The sequence below is a fragment of the Anopheles coluzzii genome, chromosome 2 (genome assembly GCF_943734685.1).
Source record: "Anopheles coluzzii chromosome 2, AcolN3, whole genome shotgun sequence".
NCBI classification, from domain to species: domain Eukaryota; kingdom Metazoa; phylum Arthropoda; class Insecta; order Diptera; family Culicidae; genus Anopheles; species Anopheles coluzzii.
The window spans coordinates 87,741,512-87,759,272 of record NC_064670.1 but is presented as its reverse complement, the minus strand read 5'-3'; the positions used below and the strand labels follow the sequence as shown (position 1 = coordinate 87,759,272).

General features: G+C 42.4%; 1 protein-coding gene across 5 annotated transcripts in view; it reads left to right on the top strand.

The window, feature by feature from the left end:
• LOC120948526 (uncharacterized) overlaps positions 1–17,761 on the top strand; it is a 74,722-nt gene that overhangs the window by 54,268 nt on the left and 2,693 nt on the right. For all 5 annotated transcript variants that reach the window (XM_040364957.2, XM_040364952.2, XM_049606999.1 and 2 more), the window contains exon 10: positions 13,156–13,255. In XM_040364957.2, coding sequence (XP_040220891.2) covers positions 13,156–13,255 — 100 coding nt within the window. The remainder of the gene's footprint in view (positions 1–13,155; positions 13,256–17,761) is intronic.

Below are 17,761 nucleotides of genomic sequence, written 5' to 3'. Positions count from 1 at the left end.
AAATGATCGTGAATTTGCGCCCGCGTGAGAGGTGCAGTGAATGTTATGCATACGCGCTATGCCAGGAAGAATCCTTAAAAAAACCATCATGCAAAACGAAATATTTAATTTCGACATATTTCCATGCATGGGTTTTGAGCTGCGTTGGTTCGGCCTAAACGAGCGAATGTATGTGTGTGAATATTTCGCCAATACGAATTCGGTTGATTCAATTTCAGCTCAAACAAGCGTAACATTGTTTGCCGAAGGATATTTTGATTTCACATTTACAGCCGTACGGTTTCAGATTCATTTACCTGCCCGATGAATGAATATTTACTATTAATATCAGCGTTTAATTGGAGCAATATGTATGGCTACAATTTCTCGCTACCGATCGGTGCCACGCAAATGCTGTCCATGACACTAGTTTGGAGCACAGCTTTGAAAAAGTATTAATTTCCAGACTGAAATGGCAATTTATTCCCAAATTCCTAGGAATTTCCTAGGATTATACATGTTTCCGGTCTCCTTGTAACACATACACATACCTTTTATGATCTATGTTATGTTATATGTTATATGTTATGATCTAGCTAAGCCCGTACCATCTATAAAGCGATTCTAAAGATCCCATCAAATCCGTGTTAATATAAGCTTGTTTCTGCTGAAATGTAGCCAGGGAGCCCAGTAAAACCCCCAACCTGGTAGTGTTGGCTTTGAGGACACACTATGCAATTAACCTTCTCACTGACCGAACTACCGAATTAGTGTCAATTATCATTCACCCCACGAGGGAATCTGCTGCAGCATCTCCGACGCATTGACGTACTGTTGCGAGATGGCTCCGAATAGTCGGGAAGCTTGAAAGCGTAACCGGCCAGCTCCCGATCACGGTGCGAGGGAAATGCGAGTGGAAATGCGACTGGCAGTCACGTGGTAGCCTTTCAAAACTGTATCGTTCCTAGCTCTGCATCCTTGTAGCAGCTGTTTCGTTATGCTCCGTCAAAATCGCCCATAGCATAGCCCTCCAGCGTCCAGCAACGGAAGCGGAAAAGCTCGTATGATTAAGTATTCCGAAGAAGATTTCAGATTTTCAGCACTGCATAATCCGATGAAAATCGCATCCAGTGATTCTCTCTGTCAGTGTGAGGTTTTCTAGGCGGGGTTTGGCGCGTGCCGAGAACAGCTTTTCCACTGGAGAAAGGAAGGAAGGCACAAGTTGTTAAACCCTTGCCGGATAAAAGAAGCAACAGGTCTCCTTCTGCAACGCTTTGCTAGCCGCACGAACGTGCAACTAGAACTTTTCAGCGCCTTTCATCCACATCGAGGGATTCTAAGTTTCGATCTAGGATTTGGTTGCTTTTCTCGCTTGGCCTTCCCCCAACCGTTATAGCAAAGGTGGCAGTGGGTACATTTTATGGGCTGCTTTTACTTATGCCGTCTGGTGGCGTAATAGCGAAGGGACTCGGGCAAATCTGCATGAAAACTGTGCTGTGCTCCAGTCCGTTCTAATGCTGATGCTGCATTGCAATGCAATGACGGCCAAAGGCGACTTGAATCTGCTTATCCCTTAGAGCTTTACATTAGGCAATGCATCCTGGCGTAGTGCTTTCGTGCAGTATTGCTCTTGAGCATGGTTTCAAAACGTACCGAAACATTCGACTTACCTTGTTAAATTTTCATTCTTTTTCTTCACACACCTGGAAAAAGGGTAGTCGTTGTTTAGATACGTATTGTTTTGTCCATTTCGTTATGTTTACATATATGCAATGGTCATTTTATGGGGTTTGGAGGTTTTGCTACTGGATCGGTCTGTCATTGTATTATTCTCATATTCCGTAAAATATTAGCGTTGGAGCACTAAAAATAAAATCAGCTTTTTTTTAGCCATCAGCAACACTCTGTTTATTATGCCTTTTGAAGAAAATGAAATATTTAAAGACGTTTCATACTGTTTGTTTTCTCGTTTGGTGCGATATGCCTCCCATATCTGTTTGTACATTAGAAGATGAAAAAAGGTATGACATTAACTGCGAATATACCATAATATAACACTATCGGAAAAAGGACGATCCGTTTGTGACGGCCTGTTGCCGACATTCTGTAGGGTTTCGAAAAATCCTTCCAAAAACATATTTTCATCACTGTTCACCCCAACTGGCCCTACGCCTCCGTTTGCGTAGATTTTGTGTGTGTTTTTTGCGCCCATCATCTCGTAGGCTGTATTTTTGCTTGCCCAACATCAAGCCCATCAACCCTTTGCTTCCTTCAGCACGTCCGGTGTTGGTGGCTGACAGGTCAAAAGACAACGACGCCGCCTTGGACAGCTCAATCGTCCCGCTGTGGACTGGGGCTGGATTGGTTTACTTATTGATAAAGATCAGCCCGTGTAGGGACGGAAGGCGACTCACATTTTTGTCAACTTTAGCCCTGGCAACTGGTGAGGGCGTTGTTAGGGCGTGGATAGCTAGCAGGGATGAAATTGAATAAATTTTTGACCTAAATATAAACGCTCGCCCTCCTCTGACCACAGCCACTGCCGTTTCGTGCCGCTAGGATGAGTGCCGTGGGCAGATGAAGATGATGTTCCTTCGATTAACCCTCTTCATAAAATTATGACCACTTATCCGCGTTTTGTCGACCGACTTTGGGTTGTTTTGCGTTCGCTGTTTCGGCCGCTCTCACTCTTATGCTTTTTCTCTCATTCGGCCCCAAATGTTCGGAGAATTGGAAAGGTTACCATAGATGAAACACCGAGTACAGGACGAAGCTTCACATTGGGCAGTGCAGCTGGTCGTGATGATATCACCGGCTGGGTTGAGATGATCTCTGAATTCGCTGAAAGAAAGGATCATGAGAAAGGATTGAAGGTTGCAGAAATGCCGCAAGAAACCGGAACCCGTCAATCGTACTTTTCCTTGTCAATTTGCTCAACCCGCACACGCTGGTCGAGTAAAAACCCTATGATGATGGGATTTGACTATAGTTTCTACATTTTTTATAACATTGCAACGGAATTTGCAATAATACGCCTATCGACAAAGGATGAATCTGTCAAGAAACGATTAGCACACACTTCGTTGGCACCACGGTTTGATGTAAGTGTACGTGAGGTAGAATATATGATGCTCTTTCAATATGCCAAACTGATCGAAATATGTATGTTTAAAGTTTCGAAAATGAATGTATTCTTCAAGCATGTTATACAAATTGTGTTTGGTATAACAATAGTTAATCTCAAGTCCCTCTGCTTATCGTTTTTCCGGTCTGTACTTGATTATTGTTCCCTAGTTCACTATATGGATCAATAAGTTAAAGTCAATCAAAGGAAAATTTACTCCCTTACTTCTGATACTCCGATTACACAATGTTAGGAATTTTGTCATTAAAATATCAACGCAGGTTTGCTCGATGTGTATTTGTGGCAAAAACACTATGACACTCAAATTGAATCCCCAAGTCTGATGACCATACTTAACATCAATATACTAACTAGGACACTAAAACATCTTGAAATCTTGAGTATTGACTTTAGGACGCAATAGTATATCTCTAATGAACCTTTGTTGTCAATGTCTCGATGTTTTGAACTTACCATATATGTACTTCGATTTTAATCGTTCCATTTCCTATTTTAAAACTCCACTATTAGCTCTTTTTAATCATCTTTACGCCATCTCTTAGTTGATGATGCCTTGATTTGATAGATAGCCATTAATGAATGTAAAGTGTAGGATTGCTCTTACAGGTTTTTACAAGTCATTTTGAAATGTAAGCTGCATATTTTGTCGAGCACCAAATTGACTTTGACTCCTAGTGCGTACTTGGACTGGTCCAATGTTAATTTTATCCCGCCCAAGTTTAATTTTGACAGCCCTATCGAGGTGCAGGTTTTCCTATATTTTCTACATTATTTTACACATTTTGACACATTTGGTGCACAAAAACGGAAAGAAGAAGACTTAAGCTTTAAAATGATGGATCGTTTGAGCCAAAACTTGTTTTATTCACTGAGTAAATAGCGTTTGAAAATGCACTCCAAAATTGATTGTTTACGTTTCGTTTGGCTTGGATTTGACAGATGGCGCTACGCACTGTAGCGAACGAAATGTAAACAATTTTGGATTTTTTATAAGAATAATCATCAAAATGTATTTTTTTTAAATATCAAAAGTTTTTGAAAAATACTTAGTATGTAGGGTAAACGTATATATAGTGGTGGTAGTACCAATAGCGGTGGTATTGCACTATAATACCCTCCATACGATGATTTAAGTGTGAAATGTTCTCTGGTCTTTATGAAGGGTCACAAGTAAAAGTGGTCAAAGTAAAATGAAGCCATTCTGTTACATAGTGACAGAAAAATCCATTATTTTGTGAAATGTGTCAATATTTCTCCAAAATCTTTCGGATTTCGTTACGAAAATCACATTTTTGTTAACGCTGTAAATGACCTCATAACATATTTTTCTTTAATATAACGTTTATGAATTGTTATTTATTTACTACGATAATTTGCCTTTTAACCATATTTTCGCATTTTTAAGTGTTATTTACCATAGTGCCATTATAGGTATACAAAACAGGCATATTCCTGTAGTGGTTTTCATCTTAAAATGAGTAAAAATAGGTCATTTTAGATTTTTCCAGGATGGGTAGACTACAGTCTTTATTCAGTAGTTATGTAAATATTTTCATCTCTCAATTTATCATTTTTTACGATGAAAATATGTAAGAAATCAATACTTTGGCGGTAATTCTTGCTATTCATATGAAAACAGCTTCAAAACTAAGTTCCTTTTATGTTATACCCAGTTTTTGAGGAATTTTTGTTTACCACCAATATAGCAACACTATACGACGACTATATGAATCATACCACCATTATAGGTACAAATTTTCATAAATTTACCTTCCTGACACTTACAATCTATTACAGCACATCTGTATCCCTACAAATTGCACCACTATTGATACATTTACCCTAATGATTGTTTTGAAAATACAAATCAAATTGTTTGGAGAGTTTTTTTTTTATATTTAAAAAATGCCCTTGAGAACGTTATCAATTTAGTGCTTAACGGCTCAAAACTGATTCGATCAAACAAAAGCGACACAAAAACCTCAACAACGATTTTTAGCAGAATTGAAATGTTTGCTACTGTTAAGGTTTGTTAAAGTTAAGAAACTTAATCTTAACCTAATATTTTTTTCCTCCCATTTCATCATCGATGTTCTCTTAGACCGCCTTAAAAATATATGAAGATATGAAATACAGTAGAACGTCGATTATCCGGGTAGCTCGGGACCGGACGGTTGCCGGTTAATCGATTTGCACGGATAATGGTCCAAGAAATGTCAAATTCATATAAACATTATAAAATTAACTAGTTTTATGATTAACTAGCTGGCCCGAGAAACTGAGTTATTACGAAAAAAAACTAAAATATTCCATTATTGCTTTTTTACTTGGGATAGTTATATCGTGCCCGTATCCCCTCAGGATCCGATCATCGAGTGTAAACCGCCAGGCACCATACACCAAGTGTCAAAGTGCTGTAACAACAACAATCCTGCTCTTTGTATGGGAGTTAGAAAATCATTATTAAATTAAGTTTAGTGTAACATCTGAACGATTTTTAAGTCTTAAAACCTATTCTCATACCACAGGTGTGTGCAAAGTTTTGTTGAAAATGATCCAGCCGTTTCGGAGTTTGCTCGCAACAAACACCGTGACACGAGATTTTTATATATATAGAAGATTTACTTTAAATCAATTGATTAATTGTTAGTAGAATATTATTTTAATCAATAACTATAGGATGGACAACTGTTCATGAACAAAAATGAATTTCGAAAACACCACTAGACACTACTGAGCTTGTTATTGTTTAACACAGGAAAACATCGAATGTCAGCGCAAGTGTCAAGCAGTGACATTTGACCCACGTTACTGCTCGACTGTGGGACTGCTCGACTAACGATGAGGATCGCAAGCCCGCGAATTTGCAATGGTGGAAAAGCCATAAAAGGGAAATTTGGGAAAGCACTTTCTTTTTCTCGTCATCACCGCGGAACCAGAAGCAGTGGAATTTTTTTAACCACTTTGTTATAAGTAAATTTACAGTACCACCGTTACGTACTGCGTTAATAGAATTCAATAAAGTGAAGTTAAGAGAACCTAACTAACGTCGCGAGTGAATCATTTCGGGAAAAAAAATATCACCGGACGTTGCTAACGCAACATTTTAAAAAAATTCCACGTTTGGAAATTTTACGCGTTTACGCGAGTGCGTGAGTGAACCGTGTCGCAAGACAGTTGAGGCCGCGAAACACCTAGGAACGCGACCAACAGACGATACGTCGGACGGCGAGAGAATAGTTGAGGTGTACGTTACACATTACACCAACATACGCAATTTCTCACTATGGAACACGAGCACGAATTGAAAGCACCTCCAGCGGTAGCACAAACGAACGAGTCTCAGCAACCTGAAACGGGAGCACTGGATCATAGGCCACTTGCACCGGCCGCGGATTCACTTCACTTCCGATCGTTCGCGCCGACTGGACAAGATTGGACGGTTAACTCGTCTTTGGAGATCGTTGACCGCGCAAGGTCATCGACCCCGAACGCACCATTAGGTGCAGGATTGTTGCTGAGGGGACCGCAGCAACGGTTGACTTCGGAGGTTCGCGAAGCCCCTGCATCGCGGTACACACCGCTTGCAAACTCTACTGTGGCAGACCTGGGGACTTTACATCGCTCATCCTCGGAAACCGTGCCACGGTTAGCGCACCTACCGACCACTGCGGACGTACAACAACCAGCGCCATCGCAGGGAGGCGTTTCTGCAGGAACCGTGCCGCGGGTGGCGGACGGTGCATCTGGAGCGGCCATCGAGGACATGGAACTACCACCGCAAGCGCAGGGCGGCGCTTCTGCGGGAACCGTACTGCGGACGGCGGTCGGCGCATCTGGGGCAGCCATTTCGAACGTTCATCAGCCGACGCCATCGCAAACCGGCACACCCGGGAGGACGATGGCGGACAAGCTTGCGGAGTCGAGCGAAGCTGTTGCCGCCTTGGAACTTCGGATGCGAAATTTGACTCGACGAAAGCTGGAGCTTGAGAGACGAGAGCTGGAGTTTGAAGAGCAGCTGATCTTGGCTGAATCGAAGAGGATCGGCGATGGCTTCATCAGCATGATTGACGACGAAGGTGAGTCAAACAAAATGGTTGATTGGTCGAGACGTGGGGATAGTGAGGGGCATAGTTCACATCATCCGAATGTGTCACCTTCTTCATCGCGTACTGTGCCTCCAGGAAACGCACAACAGGGAAATGATTCAGTGGTCAGTCAGCAGCGTCAGCCTAGAAGTGGAGAATATTTAAATATTGCTGATGGGGCGGTTGATACTTACCCGTTCCGTAACAGCATCGGAACCACGTTGATGAATGTCAACCAGAGTCAAATTCTGGCTCGAAAGGCAAGCTGCAAGGAGTTACCGTATTTTTCCGGCAAACCCGAAGAGTGGCCCATTTTTATCGCCACATATGAAACCTCGACAGCTGCTTGTGGGTACTCCGATGAAGAGAACACTTTAAGACTGCAGCGGGCGCTTAAAGGCAAAGCTCTTGAAGCCGTTCAACCATGTTTGCTTCATGCCTCTAACCTTACTAGTGTGATAGAGACGCTGCGCATGTTATACGGTCGCCCGGAGATAATTGTGCATTCGTTAATCCACCGCATACATCAAATGCCTGCACCACGAATCGAGCGCTTGGAAACTGTAATCGATTTTGGGATGGCGGTCCGAAATATGTGTGCCACTATAACCGCTTCGGGGCTAGAAGAATATAAGTGCAACGTGGCATTAATGCACGAGTTGGTAGAAAAGTTGCCTCATGCGCTTCGGCTAGACTGGGCACGACACCGTATGCAATCGAGCTCCGCGACACTCTCGGAGTTTGGCAAGTGGATAGAAACCCAAGTTAAGGCAGCTAGTCTGATAACTTTGCCATCCCTAGAATTCAGGCCAGAGAGAAAAGTCAACCATAAGAGTAGAACGCATCACATGAACATACATAACGCTACGGGGTTGGTTAGTGAAGGAAGTCAAATTTGTCTACTGTGTGAGGCCACTTGTGTTGACCTTTCGCAGTGTGAGCAGTTCAACAGACTAAATGTGAATGATCGATGGGCAACTATACGCAGACTGAATGCTTGTCGGAAGTGTCTGAAAATACACACCTACGGCTGCAAAGGGAAAAAGGCTTGCGGGAAAAATGGTTGCGAGTACCTGCACCACGAACTATTACACAATCCCGAGCGCCATTCAAAACCAAACGAGTACGCGGTTGCCACAGCATCACTGAACGCGCATTCTGAGGTTACCGGTGATGTATTTTTAAAATACATCCCTGTAATAGTTTACGGGCGAGACAAGGCCATCACGACCTTTGCCTTTTTTGACAGTGGATCTACCGGTACCTTCATCGAGCATAGCCTAATTGAGGAACTCGGTCTGGAAGGACAGCCCCATCCTCTGTGCCTGAAGTGGACAGGTAACTCGGAACGCGACGAAACGGGTTCAATTCGCGTGTCACTTTTGGAGATTTCAGGAGTCGGGCAAAACAGCAGTGTACATATTATTCCAAAGGTGCACACGGTGCAAAGCCTTTCTCTACCAGCCCAGACTCTGGCAGTGACACAACTGACTAAACAGTACGCGCATCTACAGGGTTTGCCAATTCATGCGTACGAAAACGCTAGGCCTCGATTGCTCATTGGTATCGACAACCATCATTTGGTTCGACCGACTCGTTACGCGGAAGGTGGGAAATATGAGCCCGTTGCGGCAAAGACGTCATTGGGATGGATCGTATATGGCCCACGTAACAAGAACTCCAACAGTGTTAACATACAAGCAATACATACCATCCACATATGCAACTGCGGCGCAGATGCAGAGGCCAATCTGGACGCAGCGGTAAAAAACTTTTTTACGCTCGAATCGCTCGGTATCGTCAAACCGTTGGAAACACTTCGTTCAAAGGATGATGAGCGAGCGTTGGGGATTCTCAACGCGGAATCGAAATTCAACGGAAAGCATTATGAATCCGGATTGCTGTGGCGTTTCGACGATGTTAAGTTGCCATGCTCTCGTGACATGGCTATGAGAAGATACAAATGCCTGCAAAAAAGAATGTCGAAAGATTCTGTATTAGCTAAGGCAGTCATTGAGAAAATGAGGGACTATGAAAGGCAGGGTTATATACGACGATTATCGCCTGAAGAACTGTCGATGAAAGGTTCCCGAGATTGGTTTCTGCCCATATTTCCGGTTTTCAATGCGAACAAACCAGGCAAGGTTCGAGTAGTTTTCGACGCAGCGGCGAAGGTTCAGGGTGTTAGCCTCAACACATATTTACTAAATGGACCAGATCTGTTGGCAGGGCTTCTATCCGTATTATATAAATTCCGTGAGCATCGTGTGGCCATAGTTGGGGATATTAAGGAAATGTTTTTCCAAGTCCGTATGAAACCAGATGATCAACGATCCCAGATGATTTTATGGAACGAGAACGACTTTACAGGTAGCGAACCGGATGTCTATGCAGTTGCTGTTATGACTTTCGGTGCTGCGTGTTCGCCGAGTACCGCACAGTTCATTAAAAATTTGAACGCAGACCGTTTTGCTGACAAATATTCACGGGCTGTAAAATGCATAAAGGAAGAACATTATGTAGACGATCTTTTGGCCAGCGCTGAAACTGACGAAGAAATCATCACGTTAGCTGAACAAGTCCGGCATATCCATGCTGAAGGTGGTTTCGAAATCCGAAACTGGCTGTCTAACTCACATCGTGTGACATCTCACCTACAACGCGAGGCATCACCCGAAGACAAGATAAACATGTGCTCCGATGATCGCACCGAAAAGGTTTTGGGTATGTGGTGGGATACGTTAACCGACACATTTACTTTCAAACTATCCCCCAAACACGATATACAGCTGCTATCTGGAGGACGGATGCCAACAAAACGCGACGTTCTGCGAACAGTGATGGCGATTTACGATCCAATGGGAATCATCGCGAATTTTCTCATGTACGTAAAAATTCTTATGCAGGAAATTTGGCGTGCTGGCCTTGGATGGGATGATGTGTTGTCCGGTCGACTAGCCGAAAAATGGAGCGTTTGGGTTGCGGTATTGCCGACTATTTCACAAGTACGTGTTCCTAGGTGTTATCGTCAGTTCACTTCGGTAAATGCAAAAATACAGCTTCATGTATTCTGCGATGCCAGCGAGAACGGGATGGCTGCAGTGGCGTTTTTCCGTTTCAACGATGGGGGTATTATCGAATGCTCTCTGGTGGGTACCAAAACTCGCGTAGCTCCGATTAAGTTTGTATCCATCCCGCGCCTAGAACTACAGGCCGCAGTCATCGGAGCCCGCTTTGCTGCAGCGATTATCGCCCAACACCGAATAGCCATCGAACGCATTTTCTACTGGACCGATTCACGTGACGTGATATGCTGGATGCGGTCTGATCATCGCCGATTTAGTCAGTTCGTTGCTTTCCGAGTAGGCGAACTCCTGGAGACGACTTCTGTGCATGAGTGGCGCTGGCTATCAACAAAGTTAAACGTAGCTGATGATGGAACGAAGTGGCAGAAGGTACCAACTGCAGATCCCGATAGTCGCTGGTTCCGCGGACCGGACTTCTTGTGGAAGCCCGAGTGTGAGTGGCCAGTTCCCGAACAATATCCCACCGACACGAAGGAAGAGTTACGGCTACACATGATGCATCATAACACAAACACGAAGCCATGGATTCAGCTCGAGCGTTTTTCATCCTGGAATCGCTTGTTAAGGTCAGTAGTGTACGTCTTACGATTTGTCTCCTTTATCGTTTCTAAGAGAACGGCTAGAACAACAGGACCGCTAACACAAGGCGAGCTTGAAAAAGCAGAATATGCCATTCTTCGCTTGGCACAGAGGGATGCCTTTTCACAGGAGATACGACGATTAACCGACGCACGTGACGCAAGCGAACAACGTTGCACATGGAAATCCGTTTTGCCGAAGACGAGCATACTTGCAAAGCTGTCCCCCGAGGTCGATGACAACGGAGTACTGAGAATGCGCGGACGCCTGACCAATTGTCCTTGGGTTAGCGAATCTACCAAGCGGCCCGTGATCCTGCCACGACAACACCAGGTGACAGCACTAATTTTAGCAGATTTTCATCGTAGGTTCCAGCATATAAACCATCACGCGGCAATAAATGCGATACGAAGCAAGCTATACATACCGAGACTGCAAGCCGAATTCAATCGTATCCGTAGGACATGTCAGCACTGCAAAAACCGTGATGCCAAGCCAGAGCCTCCAGAGATGGGGAACCTTCCCTCCGAGCGTCTTGCTGCTTATCAGAAGCCGTTCTCATTCACGGGCGTCGACTATTTTGGCCCGGTAACCGTAGCAGTTGGTCGACGAGTCGAAAAACGTTGGGGCGTTCTCTTCACCTGCCTCACCACCAGGGGCATCCATCTAGAGGCTGCGCACTCCCTGACCACATCATCATGCATCTTAGCTATACGTCGTTTCATCGCTAGGCGTGGGCAACCTTTGGAATTCATCAGCGACAACGGTACGAACTTCGTCGGTGCATCGCGAGAGCTTGCTGAGGCCTGGGAAGCGATAGACAAACAGCGTTTAGCGGAGGAGTTTACAACACCGCGTCTCGCGTGGAAATTTATCCCACCTGGTGGACCACACTTTGGAGGCTGCTGGGAACGACTAGTGCGATCCGTCAAGAAGGCGATGAGCGAAATACGGATGTCTCGGCTACCAACCGACGAAGTGTTAACGACGGCATTAACGGAGATCGAAGCGATGCTTAATTCTCGCCCTCTTACACAGGTACCACTTGACAGCGAATCCGAGCTTCCTTTAACCCCGAACCACTTTCTGCTAGGGACAGCTAACGGAGAGGCACCGAAAACAGTATTCAGTGACGACATCGCTACCCTAAAAACCACATGGAAGGTATCAGAGGTTATGGCCAATCTCTTCTGGAAGAAGTGGGTAGCATACTACTTACCGACCTTAACGCGCAGAGTTAAGTGGCATCATCAGGTTCGTCCGATTAAGGAGGGCGACATTGTAGTGATCGTGGATCCAAACCTTCCCCGAAACACTTGGCCCAAGGGACGGGTAGTGGCGGTCATCCAGTCGAAGGACGGGCAAGTCCGGCGCGCAACCGTAGCTACAAGCACCGGAATCTACGAACGGCCGGCCACGAAGATAGCCGTGTTGGATGTACAACAGGAAAATAATACTTACCCACCGGAGACCAACAGTCAACAGCACTAAGAATAACCCACGAAATGGTAAGCGAAAACACATGGTCACGACACAACAACAATAACGAACTGAAGAGTCAAGAGCTTCCGGGCAATTGACTGGGCGGGAGAATGTTATTGTTTAACACAGGAAAACATCGAATGTCAGCGCAAGTGTCAAGCAGTGACATTTGACCCACGTTACTGCTCGACTGTGGGACTGCTCGACTAACGATGAGGATCGCAAGCCCGCGAATTTGCAATGGTGGAAAAGCCATAAAAGGGAAATTTGGGAAAGCACTTTCTTTTTCTCGTCATCACCGCGGAACCAGAAGCAGTGGAATTTTTTTAACCACTTTGTTATAAGTAAATTTACAGTACCACCGTTACGTACTGCGTTAATAGAATTCAATAAAGTGAAGTTAAGAGAACCTAACTAACGTCGCGAGTGAATCATTTCGGGAAAAAAAATATCACCGGACGTTGCTAACGCAACAGAGCTGTACAAAAAACTGGTTGCCTACTTGGCTATTGCTGCAAATGTTCGCTGTACGCTTGAACAGCTGTCACATTTATGCGCACGGTTAAACCGCCCGCCGGTTAATCCGCCCCCGGATAATCGACGTTCTATTGTAGTATTCTGCACAACTCATACATTCATTGTTTTTATCTATCTCCTACGGATTTTCCGTAAATCGCGAAAAACGATTGTCCATATAGTTGTGGTAGGCGATGTATTATGTAAAATTTCATAATTTAATTAATTAATCAATCAATTTATATGCCACTAACAATTGATAATCATGTGTTTTTTTCAGATTCTTCTATTTGTATCACTTCTCTTTCTACGCGTATCACTATCGGTTCAATGGACAATATAGCAGCCTGGCGTTGCTTACTTCTTGGCTGTTCATTCAGGTAAACTATTATTCTGTATATTGAATCAACTGCTGACTTACTTACTTATTAATGTTGTAGCATCGATGTTACACAATACAAGACGCCATCAATTTAAAATCGCTATATGTAACGATAACGTAGATCTTTGTTTGGTTGTTGCAGCACTGGTCCTTGCTTTTATTCTTGATCTTTGCAAGATTTCTGTTACATTGGAGTGCTCCAAATTGAAATTAATTATATCCTTGGTATATGGCAAAATCTGGATTGACATTGTCACAAATTTACTATTCAGATCAGTTCGTTCGGTTGGCTATTGAGACCATGTTTTATGCTGTTCTATTTTCTATCTATCTAGTTATGTTAATAACATGTTAAATTTCGTTTCTGCCTACAAATAGTTTTAAACGTACGGATCAAGCTGTCCAAGTCAGATGGGACAGAAAGTGCAATCACATTTATGTTTTGCCATCGTTTCTGTTTTCTGTACCTGAGTAACAGTCTGATCATTTCCGTTTCGTAATGACACGGATGCATTCTTGAGGCGTTGAGCAATTATAATATTTTTGGAAACAATTACGGCGATTATGCCTAATTATTCTATATCTTACAGCAAGCTTAGCGAAGATTCCTCAAAGTAATAGTAGATGATAAGTGGATGTTGTTGATTTATTTATTTACCTCAGAAATTTGTTAAACATAAGACTCCACAATTTGAATTTAGCCAGCCCGCATCACAAACTTCTTCTAGACTTTGAGATTTGCTGCAATTTATAGTTTTTCTTTATAAAAAAAAACTCCCAGAAATAGTTTTCCAAAACACGCCGATAATGTGTATCACATCAGTACACCACCACATCCCACTCCCACATCCTTTGTTCACTTTTTTTAGAAAAGTAAATTATAGTTAGAATTCACTTGTAATGATTTCGATTGAAAATAATTACCGTGTCAAATATGCGTCTGAAAATAGTGACAATTTAGTATCAAAATGTGTAAAGCCAACAAAAAACCGAAAGCTTTTTCTGATACTTTCAGACTCATCGTGCCGCTAAAATGTTGCAAACGTAGCCCTGATCAACAAACAAATCAGGCAAAATAATGTGGCAAAATAATTCACGTGAAAATTATTATTATAACACGTGCAAGCCACTATCCCCAGAGGGGTTGTAGCATATGGAACGGTAGAAATTGTCATCACCAGTGACAGACAATCATTCGTCTGTAATTCTGGGTAAAATTTTCTGACGAGATTGGTACCTTCGAGCACGTGCAATTTTTCAACAAAAGCAGCAATTTAGAACCATCTGAACGATTGCAAATCGACGAAAAACAATGTCGAACACAGCTGTTACCAGTTTTAATACACGGGCGGTTGTGAAACTGTTAGATAACATTGCTTCCTTATACAGTTCGGTCTAGAAGCCGATTGGTTTGTCAAATATGTACATTATCTACATTTTACTGAAACGTTTGAACCACGTGTAGTCAAATAAGGAAATAAGAATATACTTGTATTACTCGATGATTGTTCAAAGCTGACGCTTTACATTTGTTTATACTAAGCTCCATAAAAAGTGGCAGTTTGTGTGCATTAATAGTCTCGAACGTTATATGCCTGCCTGTGGTGTTGTATTATTTTTATACAGTCACTCGTACTGAGGCGTTGTCTTTAACATTGATTAATCCATTATTAATGTTCCCGTATGGAAAGAAGAAAAACTTATCCTTCGAACGTAACTGACCGCTAAAAGATCTTCAAAGTTACTACTAGTTCGTTTAGCGGTAACTACTGGACCGTTCAGTCGCACACTTCATTACCAATTAGTGAAAGTTTTCGGGGCTGCAACACAGTCACACATTCACTTAAACGGGCGATGCGCGATGAATACGTTCCGCTTTGACAGCAATTCAATCGAAGACCAAAGTGGGAAGGTTTTCCTAATTAATGTTACGTCCTACATAATTCTCCCCATTCGTACGGTTGTCCAATGCTACGATTAAATATTTAGAGTGGGAAGTTTTGACTTTCCCCATTGTACTCATGCAGCTGGTGCAAGTTTACTTTTGTTTCCAATAAAGCTTTCTTATTCAATAACTGGTTGTCTTACTTTATATTTTGAATTAATTCGTTCCTGAATGTAAAAAGATAATTAAAGCTCACTTTACACTTTATCGAAAATCTACGTGAAGTAATATTGTATTGGCGTTTTCTGAATTGTATGTAGTAAAACTGAAAACAAAGTATTTAGCACGGTCAAAATCGATACCGACTTATGCCGTAAAGTGTCGCAAATTTTCAACTAGAATTTATTTCTTCAATCCAATTAATTGTTCAACCTTTTTGGATCCCGAAATACGCCGCTCTAAGGTGTGGGATATGTTGCATGACGTGCTCTTCGGGAAAAACTTTGCTTACGGAACCGAGCTAATAATGGCGAGCTCGGTAAAGGAGATAGGGAGGGAATGGGGGAATGATTGGAAGTGGTACCACGATACAATGGCACGCACTGCCGCAAACTTCCACTTCCTGCTTTCAGTGTGGATGAAAAGTGGAAGAGAAACGCACAGCAAGTCGCTCGGTGAGCACGGAGATATGAACCTGAAGTTCATTTTTACACCCAGCAGCAATAAACGGATCCTCGGGCTTGGTGGTGGTAAAACGAAGGTGTGTGTGTGTGTGACACGCTGGTTCGGTAATGAGGAAAGGAAAGCAATGGATTGAAAAGAATGGGGAAAGTTCCATCATTAATCATACAGTAAACGAATAATAAAAGTTGAAGTTTCGCTCGTCGATAGGTAGCAACACTCCCAGAAGTGTTTCGTGCTTCATCCCGTTGTCCGCCAGGCTGGGGCACAATTTCGATCCACCTTTTGGCCCAGCCGGAGAACGGTGGAGAAGTGGAGTGTGAGGGAAGTATCCTTCGATTGTTTGTTTTTTGCTTGCTTTTGTGCTTCACATTAAAACCTCCTCAAGAGTGCCGTCCCGAGAGTGTTTGCTTCGTGTTCAAAGTTTCGATCGCGCGACGGTTGCTTAAAGATCAGGTAATTCCCCTTTCAGCCCGCGGGAACCACACGAAGGTGCCACCCGCTTGGAATGCATTTTTTGTTGTTGTTTATCAGCACAAAATGAAAAAAAAGGAGAAAAAACGTACAGGTAGTGGCGTTGCATCGTCGGGTCGGACTTAGCTGTGCTGCTGGCCGCTAATGCTATTTATACATTATGGATGAGTACGGATCCAATTATAAAACAATACATCACAACGCAGGTTGCATGCTTGGTGCTGCTGTTGTCCTGGCTGCTAGTGCTAATAAGCTAACTGCGTTAGAGCGGATTAAATATTGTTCGCATAATTGACCGATTGGGAAGGAAGAAATGCGGAAAGAAATGGGAAGAGATAATAGTTATGCCTTGTTTTTGCTTCCCACTTCATCGTAAAGATACTTTTCATCGGTAATTGAAATCAACAGGGTAAATGATGGTAAATTACTAGAGACAATATTTGTCAGTTTGAGCACTGCAAGAAACAAAGTTGTTGTACAAGATTTTAAAATTCTATTTTCTAGTTTATTTCTCTAGTCGAGATTTGTTGTTGTGTTATTTTTTTCATTGCCTCTCGAAAGTTATTGGTGTTTAAAGTTTACAAGAATACCAAGTCATAATAATGATACTAATAAGAATAACAATAAATAATAAAGATTTTTCATAGCTTCTGGCCAAAAATCTTATTTACAAGATACTCTAAACAAATAGAGTAGTGCTTAATGCTTGTTAGAGTAATGCTAGTTCTATGTAGGGGAAGGTAGGTAAAGACGGACACTGCGGGTAAGATAGACACTTCTCATAAATGCATGAAAAAGGGAATTTTAGAAAAATTCAACAATGGAGCATCCAACCTTAAAGTAAAACAACACATTTGAGAATATTTTCGGCATAATATATGCAAAATTGGTTTAAATCACGAAAAAAAAAAACAAATTTTTAATCGTGTGCACCCTTATGGATCTAAAATAACTACAGCGGATCTTAAGGTCTACAACTTTTATTGTTTACATTTTTGGAAGTTTTATGACATGAATGCATGAGTTATCGTAATTATAAAGCAAAAAACTGGCGAAAGAACGATAGTTAAAGCAACACAAAATCTTGTTTTCTGGTGTTTTAAACATCCTGACACCAAAGCGGAAAAGATGAACACTCTGTCGTAGTGAAAGATGGACACCGAATTTATTGTTTTATTTTACTTCTTTTATCAATTGGTGGTGAATATATTTCATGAAATACCTTAAATACCTTAAAACTAGAGAAAGCATGGAAATATGCGAGAAACGGCACACCAGCCAAAATAGCAGCCATTGCGTTATGCACCTCGACGCTGATGATGCACTTTACGAAATTCAATATCTTGTCACGATTTACACTTTTTATGCAACAAAAAGAAGAGGCATTGATACGACAACATTCAGGAATAGATGAGAGATTCTATGGGATTTAAAATATCTAAAAGTAGATTTTTTACATGGTGG